The sequence below is a fragment of the Lonchura striata genome, chromosome 2, assembly GCF_046129695.1.
Source record: "Lonchura striata isolate bLonStr1 chromosome 2, bLonStr1.mat, whole genome shotgun sequence".
NCBI classification, from domain to species: Eukaryota; Metazoa; Chordata; class Aves; order Passeriformes; family Estrildidae; genus Lonchura; species Lonchura striata.
Window position 1 is genome coordinate 42,902,206 of NC_134604.1, and position 19,591 is coordinate 42,921,796.

Sequence of the window (19,591 nt, forward strand, 5' to 3'; positions counted from 1 at the left end):
TAACAGGGGAGAATGGTTGGATTTAATGCTCCTCTTTAGAGCAGATACAAAAGAGGATGTCTACCAGCAGCACTGATTGGGTGTTTATGTTGGCTCAGTTTGCTACTGCATTTGCCATCTCTCCTTCTGGTGTCTTCTTAATGGTCAACTCCAAGCAGACAAATGATCTATGAGGCCTTTCTATGTCTTCTAACAGGAACTGAATTAAAGCTGTGACTGGTCAGTCTCTTGTACAGTGTCAAAACACCAGGTCCAAGCTACTTATATTTTCTGTTTGTTTGCACAGACATGGAAAGCAAAGTCAGGGAACAGAGTGGTCTTTGCCCTCTCACAGGTTATGCTCATTATGGCACATAAAACATACCCCTCCATTTTATGCACTATGATTTTTGGTGCTGGATCCATCCTAACTTTCTGCTACCTACACATATTTAATGTTCATTAAAAATATTGCCTTATAGATACTACAAGAAAACTGTCCAACACACCTGTAAGTAGAAGTATGGATTTTAACACTGGAAAGCTATAAAAAAAGTCTTAAGTATTAAATCTTTTTTAAAACTGACTGATTTACACAGAGTAGTTTTAATAAATAATACCTTGAATATCTTCCTTCCATTTTCTAACCAAAATTCTAAAGATTTCCAAATTACTAGGAATCATTGATTTGTTTCCCTAATAAAATAACTACATAAGATTTTCCTAACTTTGGGAATGGGTTTTATTTCTTACTTATCCAATAGAACAATTTTGCCACAACCAGTATCATGAACTCTGGCTCACTGGAAGTCTGTATTTTTGGTTAACAGAGATTGCTCGACTGTAACTGACATTTGAAGAACAGGAAAAAATAGCTTGTATACTGAGTTTTTTTATGTATCCACATATATTATGACTAAAATGTGACTATGAACCAGGAAGCCATATATGCCTGTGTCCCGATTTCCGCTAGCATAGAGTTAATTTCTTCTCAGTAGCTGTTACTGTGTGGATTTGGAAAAAGAATGGTGTTGAAAATGCACCGATTTAGATTTTGATAAGTCATTTTTATCCTAAGTCAAAAACTCTTTTTTTTTCTCCTAGTCTCATGCTTTGCCAGTGAGGAGGGAGCTGGGACAGCTGACCTGAACTGACCAAAGGGATATTCCACACCACAGAACATCACTTTTTGTTTACTGTTTGTTATCATCATTATTGCTGTGCTTTACTTTATTTTAAATTATTAAACTGTTCCTATCTCAACATTCAAGTTTGCTTCAATCCTTCTCCCAATTGGAGAGAGGAGGGGGGTCAGTGAGCAGCTGTGTGTGCTTAATTTCCATCTGGGTTTAAACCACAAAAGCATGAAAGCTAACAGGACAGACAATTTACTGTGAATCTTCACACATGCCCTCACTTAGTCAAATACAGTGGGAAGATCATGGTCAGTTGCTATGATACCATGGCTCCCTTCAATTAAAATACTGAAGTCACTATTCTGCCATTATTAGACACTTCCCAACGACTGCAACATTCCTGTGGCTCTTACCTGCTATTCTTACATTTTATGATCTCATTGCTAATATGAATGTGTGCTTCTTGCAATTTGCATTTTCCAATTTGATTCTGTTGTATTTTGCAGGAAATCATCTTTATACTGAATGAGGCTTCTGAGTCTCTGATTGTTTTTGTCTAACATGGGTAAGTAATCCCCTTGTAACCGTACATGATGATCTTTTCCTGTTGGTGTCTTTTGTATCTCTAACTTATATTGGAAAAGTGGGAATTTCCTCTGGGTCACTCATTTTGTCAGGAATTCTTTAAACAGGTAAGTTCTGACTGCAGGAAATGCAGCTCTTCAAAATCAAAAGCTTTCCTAAATGAACAATGCCTTTAAGTCTTGTTAGAATCAATTATTTGAGACAGGATACTGGATTTGAAAATAACACATTTGTGTTTGTACAGTCCTTTGGAGGTGCAATGTGCTGCATTTCCTCATGCATTGGCCACCGCCATGAGTTTGGTGAATTCTCATCCAGTGAATAGCACATGACTGGGGTTAAGATGTAGCATTTTTCAGCAGGAATTGGTTATTAACAGGACTACTGCTATGTTAAGACAGATCAATTACAGCATCCTGCAAAGAAGCCACACTAACTGAGCTGTCAACAAATCAAGGACAGAGGAGAACAAATGACCAGTTCTCCCTCATGCTGTTCAAACAAAAAAACTGCCAGGCACACATGCCTGCAGCTGAGAAAACACAGGCATTAAGATCTATTTTCCTTTCTGATTAAAACAATTGTTTTATCAGTTGAAGTCTGACAGCTTCCGGGAGCTTCTGTGTGTTTATATGGTCCCACTGCTTCTGGTTCTGCTATCTTCCTTGCAAGAAGGTCTGTATTTCCCTGGCCATAACTCAATTCCTCATTCATGTTGCCCATCGACTCTTTTCACTTTTGAAATATATTCAAACCCAGTCCTCAAGTCCAGAGCCAGAGGTTTTGCTAAAAGAAGCTGATCCAGCAAAATGGTCTTACTTCTGTCTTGCTTTCTACCTGATCCATACCTGCCCACCCTCCTTTCCTGGACACAGTCTTTCTTCAAGTCTACTTCCTCCTTAATATCTCCCATTTGTTTTCCTCTTTTCCTTCTGAACCATGCCACCATGACTCTTCTGGGTTATGCAAATCCTTCCTTATCTTCAGTGCCTTGTTAAAATGTTTCCTTTATTGCCATTCACCCTCTTGAGTCCAAGTGAAACTGCATTCATGTGACTGTAATGAACAAGTAACCTGTGGACACCTTCGTAGTAAAGAGGGAAGGCTCCTCCTTTCATGGTGTGCTTGCCAAGTTTGATACTGTTAGTCACAGCCTCTCTGTCCCCCAGTTTTGTAATTTTTTCTTTAGTTTTCAAGCATATTTGCTTGTCTGGGGCTTCACCTACCTTTCCCACCATTTTGGTGTTTCTGCTGCCTTCTCTCTCTCTGTGGACTTGACTCTTCCACTATGCCTTACCGACAGAAACCTTTCTTTCTAAACTTGGACTGTATTTTACTGTCCTCCTTTGTCTTTGCTGCTGCCACTGTTTCATTGCAATTTCTGGATGATCCTAAATCAGTCCTTCCCTCTAGTACTTGTAGCATCCTCTAATGCCAAGCTGGTAGGTGATTCCTCTTCTCCCTGAAACCTCTGAATTTGGAATGGCTTTAAAAATGAAGACACAAAACAGAGAGACTCCTAACAGAGAACCACATAGCAGAAGGGGTGGGACCAATTTTAGTGTCTGAGACAAGTAAACATGGAAGAGGCATTAGACCTTCAGAAGACCTGCCAAGAGAAGGACCACGTTAGAACCACAGCTGAGGGAGCACTGGGGGAGAATGCAGTCTGGGACAACTGACTGTGAAGTTCTGGGTCATGCCAGGTTTGGCTGCTCTGGCTGCAGCCCCCAGGCTGCTTGTGACTCATGTGCTGCATTCAGCTGGTGCATCTCAGACTTGAAAACCTGCAAATTTTTCCACTCTGGAGAAAAAGAGATTGGGTGGACAAGACTTCTGAGTTAGTCAGTAAAGGTTTAGGGGTTTGGAAGGTGTGACAGGATGCTGAAGGCAGAAAAAGCTCTTGATTTGATGCAAATGCCAGCATGAATCTTTTAATTAGAAACTTTGACTGTCCCTGGAGCAGCCACTGCTGCCTGTGAAACTGACCATCCAGACATGCCTTCCAAATCCAAGAATACCCTTTCCCTATTGCCAAGCTATGTGACTGCCACTTTTGCTTTTATTTGTATCCTTTGCTATCTTTGGTTCTGCTCTGAGTGCTGGGAGACCCAGAATTTGCCTGCCCACCACACTGCTTTGCTTTTCTACCATGTGACCTTCATTTCTTCATCAAACTTTGCTGAAGGACAGGTTGGGTCTTGTGAATTAAGCAGCAGCTTGAGGATTGCTGGAGTCTCAGGAACCCTTATTAAATGAAAAGCATTCCTCCTCCCCTTACAAAATTACTCTGACATACTCCATGTCTCAAGATGCACAAGAAGTAATATCTCTTTTTGATCTCTTTTAATCATCTTATGTTGTTGTTTAAAAATTTTACATCTTCCAAAAAAAGAAAAAAAAAAAGAACCCACTCAAAAAAAAAGCCAAACAAAAACAAACAAACAAACAAACGAATTTGTGTATAGATAATCACTTAAATTCTCTGCTTATGTGAACTTGGAGAAATAATGTTAAAGATTTTGAGCAAGCCTTATCTAATTAGATTGTAGGACTTAATTACTTCTCTCCTGAAAGATGAGCCTATGGGAGATAATTTTATGATAGTATGCCTTGAGTAAAACACAGAAAATAGTTTTCTGTCAAAACTTCAGAAAATAGAAGTTTCATAATATAGATTGTTATGTGGTTTGCACATGGGTTGTATTTATAAAAAGTCTTTGCTGTCTAGCATAGACAGGCAACCAAAACTGAAATCTGAGAAAGTAGCAGAAGAATTGATAAAAGGTCACAATTAAGTTCTGCTTTCTTCATTGTGAAATCTATTTCATGTTTGATCACTTTATTAGCCAAGACATCCCACTCCACCCCATTCCCTTTCTTCTGTCAGCCCAGCAATTTACTGGGATTCCTTCTGTGGATTATCTAATAGTAGGGAAGGTGTAGATGCATCAGTATTACTCCTGTTGTCACATGAGATGTATTACATGGAGTTTTAGGCAGAATATTTTGTCCTGGATACAGAAATCTGTCCATTCTGTGACAAGATAAACCAGAAGTACAGCAGCAGCCTCACGCACCTTCCAGACTGGCTTCAACTTAGAATTAATCATTCCTTATGATCTTTATGGATCTGTATTCCCACTGGTGAGTCTTTTTATGATCATGTTAACTCTTAAGGGCATTTATTTATTGACTTATTTAAAAAAAACCCTTAAGCCTGCTGCTGCACTACTTGTGCAGACAAGTGTAGTAAAATACAGGGAACCAGTCGCTTAATAGTGATAGCAGTGAGTATAAGTATCAGGATCAGTTTCTTATTTTTCCAATTTTCATTTTCTGATTGCTGTTCCAATTTTATTTGTTTTCTTTGGAACTTAATAGGCAAGTATTAAACAGTTTAAGCCTAGAGACTGAGCAAACTTTGGTAAATATTCTTTGTATGGAAGTGATTGAATTTTACTGTGGTGTCTTACTCCTGTTTGTGACTAATGCTCTCTTTTCAATCTCAGATGTGGTCACCTATATACAGGGTGTTCAGCAGAAAGCTATTCCACATACGGAATTTCACATATGGATCCAAACTCAAAGTTCCTCCCTCCTCCATTCCATTAATTTTTTATGGCTCCCTCATCCAAAAAATTTCATTTTTAAACAAGCCAAAACTACTTTGGATTTAACATGCTGATACATATTTTGATACATAAGCTTATCTTGGGACAAATGCTCTTATGTTCTCCTATTTTATACCACATGTCAACAAATACATGGCTATGTATGTAAAAAAGAGGTATATGTAACCTTACACCTCTATATACATGCATGTTTATAGAAGTTCCTAGTTTTTTCAGTAGCCCTTTAGTAGTAGACTAAATGATTTTAGTCAGAATTCCAAAATACAGATTTAATTTAGGATTAACCAAACAATTAGTATAGCAATATGAATTTATTGTTATAAATGTATAATATTTATACATTAATGTATAATTTATAAATGTATATAACATGTGCCTTTGTATATTATATATGTATATATTGTATGTGTATATAACATGTGCCCGTATATAGTATGTGCCTTTGACAATAAACTTAAAATAATGTTTCAATTAGCAAATGGAATCCAACATTTTCTAGCTGTCTCATTAAAATGAAATTAGATGCAGAGTTGGGAATTTTAATTCTAAACATTCACCTTTATTGCTGAAACATGTTCCTGAATGAGTTCCTAGACTATTTCACTAAATGTTCATGCAAATGAAGTTGTAAAACATGGGATCGAATCTTGTTAACATTCCTTTCCAGAACTATGATATTGAAAGAACTTCATAAGAAAAAAGGGGATTATATAAATTTATCCTCCTCTGCTTCATGGATTTCTACACTGTGTGTTGTGAATGATTATGTCCTTAGGATAAAAAAATGTAACAAAAAAAGCCTCAAAAAAACCAACCCCTCCCCCGCCAAACAAACAAAAACAAACCAAAAAACCACCACCCTAGAATACCTCAGTTCCTTCTATAATACAACCTAATATTTCTAAGGCAACTCAAGAAAATAATTTTAAAACCTTAAGAAATAATGGATTTAAGTGATAATGGTAGGGACGAGTTTCAAACAAATTTGCAATCACACGAGGCACATGCCTAATCACTGTCTATGTCTTGCTCCGGAAAATTTTTGCTCTAAATTTGTGAACTTTAAAGAAAAGGCAATTTTCAAAGATGTTCAAGGGAAACAATTCTCTATGTGGATACCCAGTCTAAGCCAACAAACTGCACAGCTACAGCTGGGGTCTTTGAATGTGAAGTGGTGAGTGTAGAGACCAACTTCCAGCTGTGCACACCCACCTCCTCCTGCAACCAGCACACAGGAGGAGGGACCTTTTCCACAGAGGTTAGGACACCTTTGACTCTTAGTCAACTTGAGGTCAGCAGTGGGAAGTGGGGCACACTCAGCTCGCTAACAAACTCCTGGAGTCAGGTCTACCCTGGAGCTCCCACTCCAGGGAGTGCTGCTGTTTGAGAGGGAAAAGCAGATGTGGGACAGGCAGCAGGCAGCAGCATGCTGGACCTGTCCCGTGCCTCCAAGACCACCATCACTGCTCCCCTTCCAGCCTTCTGAGTCCCTCAGACCCACAGAGGGGAGAGCAGAGGCAGAGGTGCCAAAACACAGAAGATGAGGGAAGAAGAGGAAGAAGGTGGTGGGAGACAGCCTTGGCAAGCAAAAGTTGTTAAATGCTGTAATTAGATGATCAGACTCTATTGCACAGATTTTTTTCCCCTGTCCCTTGTACCTTATAGTGGGACAGGACCCACATATCCTTACAGTTTTCAACCTTATACTGTTAAAGACCATCCTTGAATCTTTTTGGTCTATTTTTCCAGAATCAGTCTGAATTCTAATACCATCGAGCTCTTTCATCCTACATGGGGTGTTTCTATACCTTGTATAACCTTATAACCTTATGACCTTGTAACCTTTCTATACCTTGTAACCCTTGTTACCATTACTTTCTATACCTTGATTCACAAAGGCAAATGTGATACAAGTGATACAAGTCTAATTTATGTCTTCTCTAGAAAAATAATCCCCTTTTGTTTCTCTAAATGTTACTGAAATGTGCAGTTAATAGAAAAACACAAATATACAAAGATAGTGAAGGATTTTTCTGCTAAGCTCTCTGGTGCCTTATTTGTGCCTCATGTAGAGTGCTGAGTAAAAGCTCGATCTGCATCAAATATAGTGAACTTCACTGACTTCCTTCAAGATTTATTAATGAGAGGCCAAACAGTCAGGCTGCAAAGCTTCTTGCCTGCATGAGTAACTGAGAAATTCACCCAGTCATTCTGGCATGATGCACAGAAGGGGGAGCTGATCAATAAATTCCAAATCACTTGCTTTATTTTCTCTGGAAAATTATCAGAGTCTTGTATACAAATAAACAACTACCATGCAGATCCAAACTCCAAATATAAGAAAAAGCAAGGGAATTAAGAAATTTGCACATAAGAAATTTGCACCATGTTCCAAGAAAGGCCCCAGATGCAGCCCTTATTGGAGAAGGTTATGAAGGGAAGGAAAAAAGGCAATGGTCCTTAATTTCATCTCATAGGAAAAATACCATATGTTTTTGCATGCTTCATTAATGCTCCCTGGTTTACCAACTAGAAACACACAGCGAGTTCAACCTTCAGGGGTCAGCAGTGCTCAGGATATCTACGAACTGCACTCTAGGTGACTGTGGGGACTATGGAACAAGGGCTGACTATGCTCAGAATTAATCCTGCACTTTTAGATGGGATGGTTCGGAATCTGAAGACCAGCTAAATACAAATCACCCCCAGTCTCACTAATACCACCAATCACCTGCACAGGGCTCTTCTCTGAAATGAAGTAGTATTTCATTCAGAGGGTACACTTAGAGATTGTTCTTGTAAATAGATATGCTAGATTGCAAATTCTCTGTTTACTCATAGTTTTGAAATGAAATAAATACAATAGCCTTTTCTGAGCTTTCTAGTGTAAAGTCCTGTATCTTATGAGTGATAACATTCATTTTCAGAAAGCCTAATACTATCAGACTATCTGTATATTCTCTGGAATTAAACTTGCTAAATGCAGCAGAGTTTCTGTGGCTGTGCTGGAAACACACACACATACACACACACACACACACATGCATATATATATATATATATATATATATATATATGTATATGTGTGAAATAAAGTATAAAGAAAGGCTGCTGATTCGCTCTCATTTTTATGCCCAGTGGTCTTTCATAGACTGTTCTGCCTGAATTTGAGTTTTAGTAGATTATCTTCAAATTAGAGCTTACAATTTAATATCTTACTCCACTAGAAGCCTAACAATTTAAATGCAAGGAAGCAAAATATAGTTTTGCTCTGTCTTGACAATGTGCTGTTTATGGACTCTTTTTAGCATATACAGACATACATGCATGCAAAGTCAAGAGGTAGAAGTGAAATGACTCAAACAATGAATCTTTACTGTTACAACATTATTGCTATCCCAGTCTTTCTTATTCTTGTTAAAGTACAGTGGATTGAATAAAAAGGGAATAAGAAGTGTGATGGATAGGAAAATATAATTATGACAGTATAATAAATGATTGCTTACCATTTCCTGAGTGTTTGCAAAATCTGCCTCTTTCGGGCTACACTGCACCAAAAGCATTATAATATTAATCAGGGCAATACAAAGGAATACATACTTGTATCAAAAGCTACTTAAGTGTACTGAGCATTCCTGCTCCCTAAAAGCAAAACCAAAATTAAAACAAAAAAAAACGATGAGATTTTAAGCTCATTGAAACAGTACATGATACACTACTAATGCTTCTGCATATAGAGAGGTATGTTGATATCTGATTAAAAATAGTCTCAGCCTTAGCACACTGTCTTGCATGCAGACTTCTATTGAATACACGATAAACTACTCTTCATCTGAGAATCACAGCCATAACCACTCAAGGTATTTTTATTTGACCTCAAATGAATATGAAAAAGGGGGTTCACAGAGCAGCCATTTCTTTGCTATTTCTGCAGCATCTCGCAAGGCAGTGGCAGTGCAGCTTTAGTGTGGAAAGTGTTAGTGCTTCTGAAACATGTTATTAGAGTAAATCTTGAACTGAACTTGACTTTATTTTATATTTAATGACACCATGTCAAAAATACTTTGATCTGCATTAATGCAGTTGCTGGAATAAAATTACTTTTAGTCATTTAGTGTTTTGATCCCACGTTTAGCTACACCATTCAGTCTTCAAGAACTGATGCTCTTTTACACTGCAAACTGTCTCTTACCCTATTACCCCTAGGAGACTTACCACAAGAGAGTAACATATCTTGAATCCAGGTTTAGCCACAAAGTAGTCATCAGATTTGAAAGTTATCTTTATGTGATTTGTCCTTGATGTAATTCTTGGAGGCACTTCCTTGTGTCCACACCACCGCCCTCGAATAACTGTGCTGGTCTCTGACACATCTTCCACTTCCACAAAGTCATACCTGAAAAAGAGTATGAAGAATCAGTTTCTGCTGATTCTGGTTACAGAAGGTGCTTGCAAATTGACAGGAGCACAGCTGGAGACACAAAGACAACTGTCCCCTATTCGCCACTCCGAAACATCAACTAAGTATTACAAATGGTGGACAAGTTTGTGTGCCACTAAATAAACTAAGTTGCAAGCTACTGCCTGAGTGCTCAAATGACTGATTTCTGTGCTTCTGGAACATGACAGTATTTGCTACCACGTTAAAATAGCAGTAAGAGGCACTTGCATGTGCTTAGTATACAGTAAACATACACATTGCGTTTTATGTGGTGGGTAAATAATTTAGAGACCTGATAAAATATTATTTAAGGCAAGCTGCCCAACCTGAGCAGCTGCAAGCACTTGTGCACTTTCTGGTGGTCACCCAACTCCCTGCAGCAGCAGCAGCAGCCACAGGCGCCCGCCGGCTCTGACAGTCAGAGGGCTAGAGAGGAGCAGCCACTGTGACAGGAGAAAAGGGACATGCTGGAGGGACACAGGGCAGTGCATGCTACTGAAAGGTGCTTTTTAGGACCCTCCTTGTAGGTGGTACATTGCTCCTGGAGCTGGTTTGGGAAGATTTATGTCTAGCTTACAAGCAGGAAAGCATGCTGCCCTTTGGGGAGTTCATGTGCATGCTGTCACCAGGGAAAATGCAACAGCACATCTTGTTCTGTGAAAAGTCTTATCTTGGCCAGGCATCCATGCCACAGCAGTGGTCCCTGAGCCCAAACAGGGCTCTGCCAGGAGCAGAAGGCAACAAACCCCAGGGATGAAGGGACACAGTGGCAGCACTCACTGCTCCAGCCTGCGCATCTGCCTGCTTGGGTATAAATGACCATATAAATAGATAAATAAATGAGTACAGTTATTGAGCTGGAGAATAAAGGGGGCAGAGAATAAAATTCTGCTATTACTAAATCTGTGACAAAATGTCTCTCAATATCTTTGGAACCAGAATTAGGCCCCACACATTGCTGCCAGTGAGGCAGAGGTGACGACAAGAGGGACAGCTTGAGTGACATCCTCACAGTACAGTTAAGCTTTAAAACTCTGGAGGTCTTTACCAGCAATGTTTTGTATTATCAAAGCATCTGCTCCCTCCAAAGAAGGAGTTCAGGACTGTTAAATTATTCTTGCTAGCAATGAACTTCTTCCCACCTCCAAGGAGGAGGGCCAAGCACCCTCCTCTTTGCCCAGTTGTGGGAGCTGAATAGCTCTGTAAATAACAGACCTACTTTTCTTTTTCTCCTGAGAGCCCATGAGAAAAAAACTACAAATACTATGTGGTTTGAGAATATCACCTCTGCTTCTTTTATACTCACCAATGCCAGATTGCACAGAACAGAAAATAACAGATCCACCATGATCACTTAAATCTGCCCAAACTCTACTGAAATATTCCTTTTTTGAAGAACACCAAAATTTAGTTCCAGGCAGAGGTAAACTTGTCTCAATCTCCCTACACCATCCCAAGCTCCTACTCCCTGGTGGTGATGGATGTGGCACCCAGCAGAGCTCCAAGGATCCACCCTGGCCCCCTGGGAATCACGTAACTATGAATGTCTATTGCAACACAAGAGGTTGTGGTGCTCAGCAGGAGATAACCTTGTAAGCTTTGGTGAAAGCTGTCCTGACTGGCCTCCTCACTTCTGGAAGCCAGACTAAGCAGCAAAACCAGGGAAAATCCATGGACTTTCAAGGATTATATCTGCTTTCAACAGAAAAGGCTTTGCTGCAATGATCTGAGAAGTAGGTGTATTCTCAGCTGCTTCTGTGTATCCAAGGAGCTTCAGAGGCTGGGTAATTTAATTGCTTTTCAGAATCATCTCTTATCAAGTGCCTGTGGAAATGCTAACAGCACTTCTTGAACACTCTGTAAGACCTTGAATATTTTCTCTCCTTCTTCAGAAGCTCTGAAGAAATATGGCTCTGCTAAAATATACCTTTTAATTCCTCAGCCTGAATGAATTTCAATCAGTTCAGTCTTAATAGTATGCAAATTACAATAATTAGCATTAATGAAAAATTCAAAGAAAACACTAGGACGTTTCTGGAGAAAAAAGCTTAAGGTCAAAAGCAAATAAAAAAAGCAAGGTAAGGTGCAGAGGTCCTGAATTACTTGTCCAGTATACCCAGCCTTCAAGCATGTGCTTAGCTCTTGGCATTCATTTCAATTAAAACAGTCCTAACTGTCTCTCTAAAGCAACACTGCAGGGGTTGTCAGGAATTGAAGCTGCAGTAAGGATCTAGTTTTGAAAAATATATTGAGCATTAGCAAAACATCCAACTGCACACAGTACTTAACAGAGTTGAAGCCATCACATCTGTCTGACCAAAAAATTCCTTGCTCTGGAAGTAATACTACCCAAATAAAAGTCTTCCAGAAACTCAAGGGAAAGTTTTATTGCAGAAAAGGATGTGATATTTCTCCAGCTTCTATAGACACTATGGATGATGGAAGGTCTTTACTTTTCTCTGCATTCTAAATTAGCTGCTCTGGAAAAAGCAAGCTGACTGTCTTCCAAGATGCACTCCAAGCACATAATGCCAGTAACAGCTTGACTTTCCCTCACTGTGCCACCACCTTTACTGGCTTTTGACAGAGAATACTTCATCTTTTTTCCACAGTAAATTAGCCCTCTGTTTCAAAGTTGCAATGCTTAAGGTCAGCCACAGTTTATCCACTATGTAAATATTAACAGGCTGCTTCTGTGTGCATTAGGCTCTGAATCTGGGAAAGCATTTGGGGTACTGGGAGGTTACTGTTGTTCCCAACTCTGCTGCTGATCTTGGACCAACATCACCAGAGCAAACCTGCCAAGGAGCAGGAAAGGAGAGCCAATTTTAGGCTGCATTCTATTGCTACATGGAAAACAAACCTGCAAGAATGGTTCCCTCTATCAGTAATGCAGAAAATGTAACAAAGAAAAATAAGGAAAAAAAATCCATCCTGTAAAATGCCTGCAGAGATGCCAAACCCTACAAACACAAATTAATTGACAAATATAAGATAAGAAGAGGCTGGGTGTGCAGAAACACTAACCAAATCCTGTGCATAAATAAGGTATAAGCAACAACATGATCAGGCAGAGTTGCAGGCTGAGATTTGAGCTTTTCACCTAAGTAGCATCAATACCAATCTGCCTTTTGGAGGGCATGGGAATCCTGAGCCTGTTTTCCCCCACAGAAAAGAGAGCTGAATAAAAGAAATATAAACACATGGATTTATACTGTTTTAGTGAATGCTGGCAAGATTCACCTCTGTACTCTACTAATGTGAGACAGTTTATCCACCTAGGTTAATCAGCCTCATCACCTGAGCTTAAAGTCACTTTTGCTTAAAAGAGTAACCAAAGCAACTGGGATATAGTAGGGTAGAGGCTTTAGTAGATTTGTAGCTACATCAGCATGCATCAGTACACTGATATTTGTGGATCTATTTTTAAAAGTTTTAAAAGGAATTGTACTGGTGAAGAGAAAAAATAAAGATAAGGGAGTAATTTGAAGGTAATTATATATTTCAGTGCATTTTTGTCTGTCCCTCACACCCCAATAAAAATGCTTACCTACTCACTCAAACCTCCTAGAGCCCTCCACCTACTGAAAAAGATGTTTCTTACCTGGCTGAAACACAATAGAGGTGATAGAGGACAAAATCCTATTAAAGTAGCACCTATGTTGTAAGACAGCTGGATTTGAGCATACAAATACCTTGTTCTTAAAATATTATAGAAGGATTAAAACCTGACAAAACTGCTTCAAGTCCAGAACAGCTCTGTTTATTTATGAACTCAAAGACTAATTTCAGCTGGAAGGGCCCCTTAAAGGTCTGTCCTCCTTGCAAGGACATGCTAGACCTGGCCAGACATGCTCTGGTTTCTCTTTGCAGTCTCATGCCAGTTATCTCAAAGGTGGACTTAGTAAGACCTTTGCAAACTTTCACTTGGCACTCACCTGCAGATCTCATTTTCGGGTTCCTCCAGCCCAAACTGATTATCAAAAGCCAGATGGATCCTGGTGCTCTCTGGGGAGTGGAGCCGCCACGTCAGCAGGAGGTTCCTGGGGTAGCTGCTGGGGAAGCGAGGACTGTGGATGCAGCCGTTCCCTGCCACACTGATGCTCTCTTCTTTCCGGTACAAGTCTGTGAGGTGATTGCTCTCTGTTAGTAGTCACAACTTGTAGAAATTAGTATGTTGTTCCAGTTACAGGAAGGCAAAAAACACAACAGTTTATAAGACAGCACAATTATTTGCATTTCAAGTCTATAAAACCTTGGGTCTAGGAGCAGTTATTATTCAATAGAAAGTACAGTGTATTTTCTCTTAATTCAATCCCCTATTAAACAGTAAGAACAACAGAGCTCAAGTATATAGACTCTTTATTTTACAAGAAATGTATAATTATTTCTACATTCATATTGATTATATAAATTCATTCTCACCACTTTGGTTTTAAAACAGAATTAAACTTTAATAAAAGCTTGAGAACTACCAAGTAAAACAGACTGAAATAAAAAATGTAAATAGTCCTGCTTCCCAAATTTTGTGCTCTGGGGAGCAATGCCCTCTAAACAAAAGCAATGAAAGGCTGCAGGAAAGTGAGTATGGGTGAATTTAAATTTCTTTAATGTGCTTAAGTATTTGCTCCCAGAAACATGTATAAAGTCATGTTTTGATTTTATTTATATTGTTTGAACCTTTTTCTGCCTATGGTCCATTTATTCAAACAGCTACTCCATGCTTATACTGATGCAAATGAGGCCAGATCCTATCCCATCAACCATCTTACTCAGTAACTTCAAGACAAATAGCCAAGTCTTTAGTTAATTAAAACTCCACAGCTTTTGCCTGAGCAAATACTCAATTGTTCCTGAAGTTTACTTATACCGAGGTAAAACCTCTGCTTTTGTAAATCCATGGTTCCAAGGATTACAGGAACTGTCAAGATCCAGACCTCTAAAAGTCAAAATGTTTTCTCAGTTGCACCACGCACTTGCACTGCCCAGCTGCTTCTGATACTGGAATTTGAGTCAGTTTGCATCAAAGAACTGCAAACAACCATTCTTCCATGAATTGACAACTTCAGTATGAGGAAATTTTGAGGATCAGAAAGCTCCAAGACAACATTCAGATCACAGCAGGTCTCAGTTCCCAGTCATGACATGCACCTCTGAGCCTCCACCTGTGGGACAGCTACCTGTGTTCCTTCCCCACATGATGTGTGGCAATCTACATGAATTTGGACACTTGTTTTCATGTAAATACCCAAACTCTGGCGTCTTTGTCTTAAACTGAACATCACTCTGCTGAATGCCATCTCAACCTCCAGTTCCACTGCAAGCAATAGAAATAAAAAATTTGTGCCTTCTCCTGAATCTGGCTACTGAGGAAGAACGAATGGGGGTAAAATATCTCCACCAGGCCACTCTGTGAATGCTGGAAATACAAAACCAAAGCAACCAGCCGCAGCCATCTGTCACACACATTAATCTAAGTCTTTACTTTTAAAATAAAACCTAATGTGTGACTGAATTTTTATAAGTTCTTTATATGAAATAAATATACTTGTTTTGTTAATACTCATTGAAGCCAGGAATCCAGGCAAATGGTACAAACTTCTTGATTAGTACATCTATTTTTCAGGTTGCTTTTCACTGGTTACTGGCTGTAAACACCACCCTGCATACAGCTATAAGCAAACTATGGTTGTCTAACCATTCATTGTACTCTTCTGACAGCACAGTAATTCTAGCTTCCAAACACTCTGAAACTCAGAAGAAAAAAGTCTGTGTTTCTCATAAAACTATCTCTATGGACCTAATTGTGACATCTTTCTAAGATGCTTTCACACTCTGAGAAACCCATTCTAAGCAAACACAGCCCTAGCTCACAAAGTGCAGAACTAGCCAGTTTTGTTTTGTTCAGTTTTAACAAAAAAATTTGCATTGGAAAAGTGCCAATTTGGTGAAACTAAAGACCTCCCACCTATTAGTTTTGTTGTGATTTTCATCAGGGACATCTATGCTGAATTCTGTTTTGCATTTGCTCTTATTAAAAAAAAAAGGGGGGGGGGGAAGACATCTGTGCAGTCTGGTTTGTTTCTGTTTTATTTTTTTTTTTCCCCTGATCTGGAATGAAACAAAATGTCCAGCCAACACTACTGAGCTCTTACTGAAATCCTGGGGACCTCTGAACTCTGAAAATACCCATTACACTAAGAGGACACTATTTCACAGGACTTTATCCAAAACGTCCAAGAAAAGGGATAAAAATAGAACAGATTTGATGATAACAAATTCTAGTAAAAAAAAATAATTCCCTAAGTCAGAACAAAACTTTCTGTGTAAAACATAGCAAAACTCATCCTGTGCCTGAGAGTCCATTACTCTTCTTTCTTGAACAGCAAACTATTGCCATTTTCCCTCTGTCACCATGCATTTCACTATGTGGTTCAATCTGGTTCATGATTCTGAGGGAAAGGTTCCCTTTTCCCAGGCAGTTCTAGCACAGGTTTTATCCTCACGTTGTCAGCTGCTGAAATTAGGGTTCTGGGGACAGTAACTCTGAAATGTGGTCATACATATACCCAGAAGAAAACATCTGTGCACACAGCACACCAACTGAGAATAAACACTACATGCTCCTTGTACATCAAGAAGAGGGTCTGTCAAAGCTTTTCATTTAAGTTAAATCTGAATTGCACATACTACACTGCTCTGCCTGTAAGGCAGTCACACCTGACCAAGACTAGTGCTGAAATGTTATGGCTAGCACAGCTCTGCAGCATCCAAGTTGCACAGGTACATGAAGCAATAAAGCTGCATGTGTTATGAAGCTTAAAAATCAAAGCACAGTGACTTGTTATTTCCATCATGGTAAATATGCCAATTATAAAGTCATTGTAGAGGAAAGGCTGGAGAGAAGTATGGGGATAAAATTCTCACTATAGTAAAATAAGGGGTGTTCAAATATTCCACTCTGAGGAAAAGTCCTTTCCACAAAGGAATGAAGTATGTTTGATGAGAATGGCCATAAATGCTGTTTCTATAGCTCACATGGGATGAAATTTAAAGCTATTCAGAGCCTTCACCTGATGCTGGAGCAGACTCTTCAGGAGCTCTGAAACAGCCTGATTCCCTCTCACCCTCCTCACCATGCACTAAATTACAACCTGAAGTGGTGTAGCCAGCACTGTAGTCAAACACATCAGAATTTCACAGACAGAACACAGTCAACACAGAGTTTCTCCCAGGAGGCTGGCTCCTCATGAATCAAGTATCTGGGAAACAGCTTGAGGAGATGTGAGCAACTCTTGCACCTTTTGTATCAACAAAGCTAAGAGACTAAAGTAAGACCTTTCCAAGGAGACAAGCATTGTCCTCATCAGATACACTGGGGAAACTCATGGAATGCACATTCACCAAGGGGAAAGTCAGAATAAAAAACACTTAATCAAATATATAGGCAAAGGAAACGACAGTGTGTCTTTCAAGGAACTGGACTGTCTCATGTTGCAGCACAACACAACACAATGCAGCACTACACAGTGTCCTGGATGTCACATTCTAACTGTATTCCATAATGCTTTATGGGAGTAAATAAAACATGACAGTGCATAATGCACTGCCTGTCACATTTACTAAAAAGCATATAAAATCATTTCACAATGAATAAAAGCAGGTGCTAAGTTAGAAGGCAGAAAGGCCATTTAGGGTATAAACAGAAGGAGGATATTCTAGATGGCAGAAGCCAGAAACATATCCTTGCACTGAGGGAGAAAAACTATCTCATAAGGAAGATGAGTGGGAAGGAATCAGGAAGACATCCTTTTTGGTGAGGCAATTCCCTGTAGAGAGTCTGAGCTGATTGTGAAGCAGCTTGCTCTATATTTTATTTATCTGAACTAATCTCTCCTTTTTTTCCCCCTCTAAATTCTTTTACAACCACTAATTTTAAACATAATGGCATACATGATAGTCCAGCTGTACAAATTAGAGGAGCTCCCATTTAAATGCTCAAGGCAACTGCATTTTCCAAAGTGCTTGCCTTCCTCCCCCTGCAAGGAGTGCAGCTGGGTGTCAAGAGTGGGAACTGGGATGTACAGTTCAATATTCAGGAAAAGGTGCTTGTCTCAAGACAGTCCCCACCATGGGTGCCCAGTGCATCCAATGTTTTTCCCTTTCCCAGTGAAGCCATGCTGCAGGGGCAGGAAGAATCAGAAAAACAAATTTCATCCTGTGTTTTCTCTGGATGCCTGCACTTCTTTGTGAGCTTTAGCAACATATCAACACTTTTCTCTTAAAGCTACTCCTCCTAGTCATGACATGCCTATTTACTACAGACAGAAGTCTGCTTGTATCATCATCATTCAACAGACAATGAATTCCTTCACTAAAACAACAGTAATAATAATTTTAAAACTCCCAACCAACCAAAAAGGCAATTTCTAACTGCTAATAGCTAATCTGACATCTGTTCTGTGATATATACAGCAAGGATAGTCTTTAAGTGTCTTTTCCTTTAGAAAGAAGAATTAAGAAAATGACCTTGTCTAAGGACCTAGACAACAATATGGAATACTTAGCTCCACCCTTCCAAGGTTTCCAGAATCTCAACACTTCTAGCGCCTCCTAAGGTGTTGCCTTGTGTGTAAGTTTGCTTCTGTCTTTCCTCCCCTTGGGGAAGCTGGCCAACCAACACTGATACAGCAGTAAAGGCTGAAAAAAATGCCACACTCTGAATGTATTATGAGGAGAAATACACCCTCTGAAATGCTATCGAGCATAACCTCATGAGCTCATCCTCTGGTACAGCTGAGGACAGAGTTTCTGAGAAACATGGTGAAGTTCATTTTATTATTTATGAAAGTATTTGTTATTTCAGGAAAGGACCTTGGGATTTTGCATGTGGGAGTTTTCCAGTTTTCCAGATATAACTCTCCTCCCCCACTGCTGTTGTCTTAAAAAAAAAAAAAAAAAAAATACAACAGTCAGTGGTTTGCCACCAGTTTTTAAACAAATGAGATAACCTTCAGGGAGAATAATAGCTCTTCAGTTGAAAATTCAGCTCCTCCAGTTGAAAATTAGCCTGATCTAAATAGCTGAATTCAGAGAGAAGCAAAGAACAGTAAAACACTTTTGAATCCAGACCACAAATCAGTTCATCTCAGGGACAGGCATGCCAAATGAGTATTTATGGTAGCCTGTTCATGCAGTCACTGGCTTTTTTTTCACTCCCCACCCTCCTGCAATAAGCAGAAACTTTGTTATCCATAAGGTTCTGTGTAAATCAGATTAAAAGATGACAGAGTTCATTGTAAAAATAGTGTATGCCATAGATGGTCACAGCTTGTTGGGAAGATGTAAAACTGTAAGATCATTTTCCTTGTTAAAAATAGAGGTTTGTTTTTTTTTAATTTGCTTTTTTATTTTTTGTGGGTTTGTTTGTTTAAATATATACAAACAATAAAATGAGTCCTAGACAGTGAACACGACATCACACTTCTGCTTTCTAATGCAGAATATAATCCTATATGGTAGTACCAGTCCTAGATATCTCTGCCCTTTTAATGACAGAGGTCCAACTCACCTAAGTCAGCTCTGCTTCCATCACTATTCACCAGCAGTTCTCCAAGAAGGCAAACCAAACAAGGGAAAGGATTGGGATGGTCAGTGATAAATAAAAGATCCAAATTGTCCCTTAAAGAGGCACTAAACTGAGAAAGAGCCAATCTGGTATAAGGATGTATATGTAGAAGTATATTAAAGCATTGGATCCAGCATCACTTCAAGTTGCTTTCATCTTCATACAACTTCAATAACCCCATTTATTT

General features: G+C 39.2%; 1 protein-coding gene across 2 annotated transcripts in view; it reads right to left on the reverse strand.

Annotated features, from left to right (window-relative positions):
• PDGFD (platelet derived growth factor D) overlaps positions 1 to 19,591 on the reverse strand; it is a 133,293-nt gene that overhangs the window by 42,206 nt on the left and 71,496 nt on the right. Inside the window, exons 2-3 of one of the 2 annotated variants that reach the window (XM_021529341.3) lie at positions 13,715 to 13,901; positions 9,551 to 9,731 (exon numbers count right to left, since the gene is read on the reverse strand). In XM_021529341.3, the coding sequence (XP_021385016.1) occupies positions 9,551 to 9,731; positions 13,715 to 13,901 (368 nt within the window). Of the gene's footprint in view, positions 1 to 9,550; positions 9,732 to 13,714; positions 13,920 to 19,591 lie in introns of both variants that reach the window. The other variant, XM_021529339.3, reaches the window with a different exon arrangement.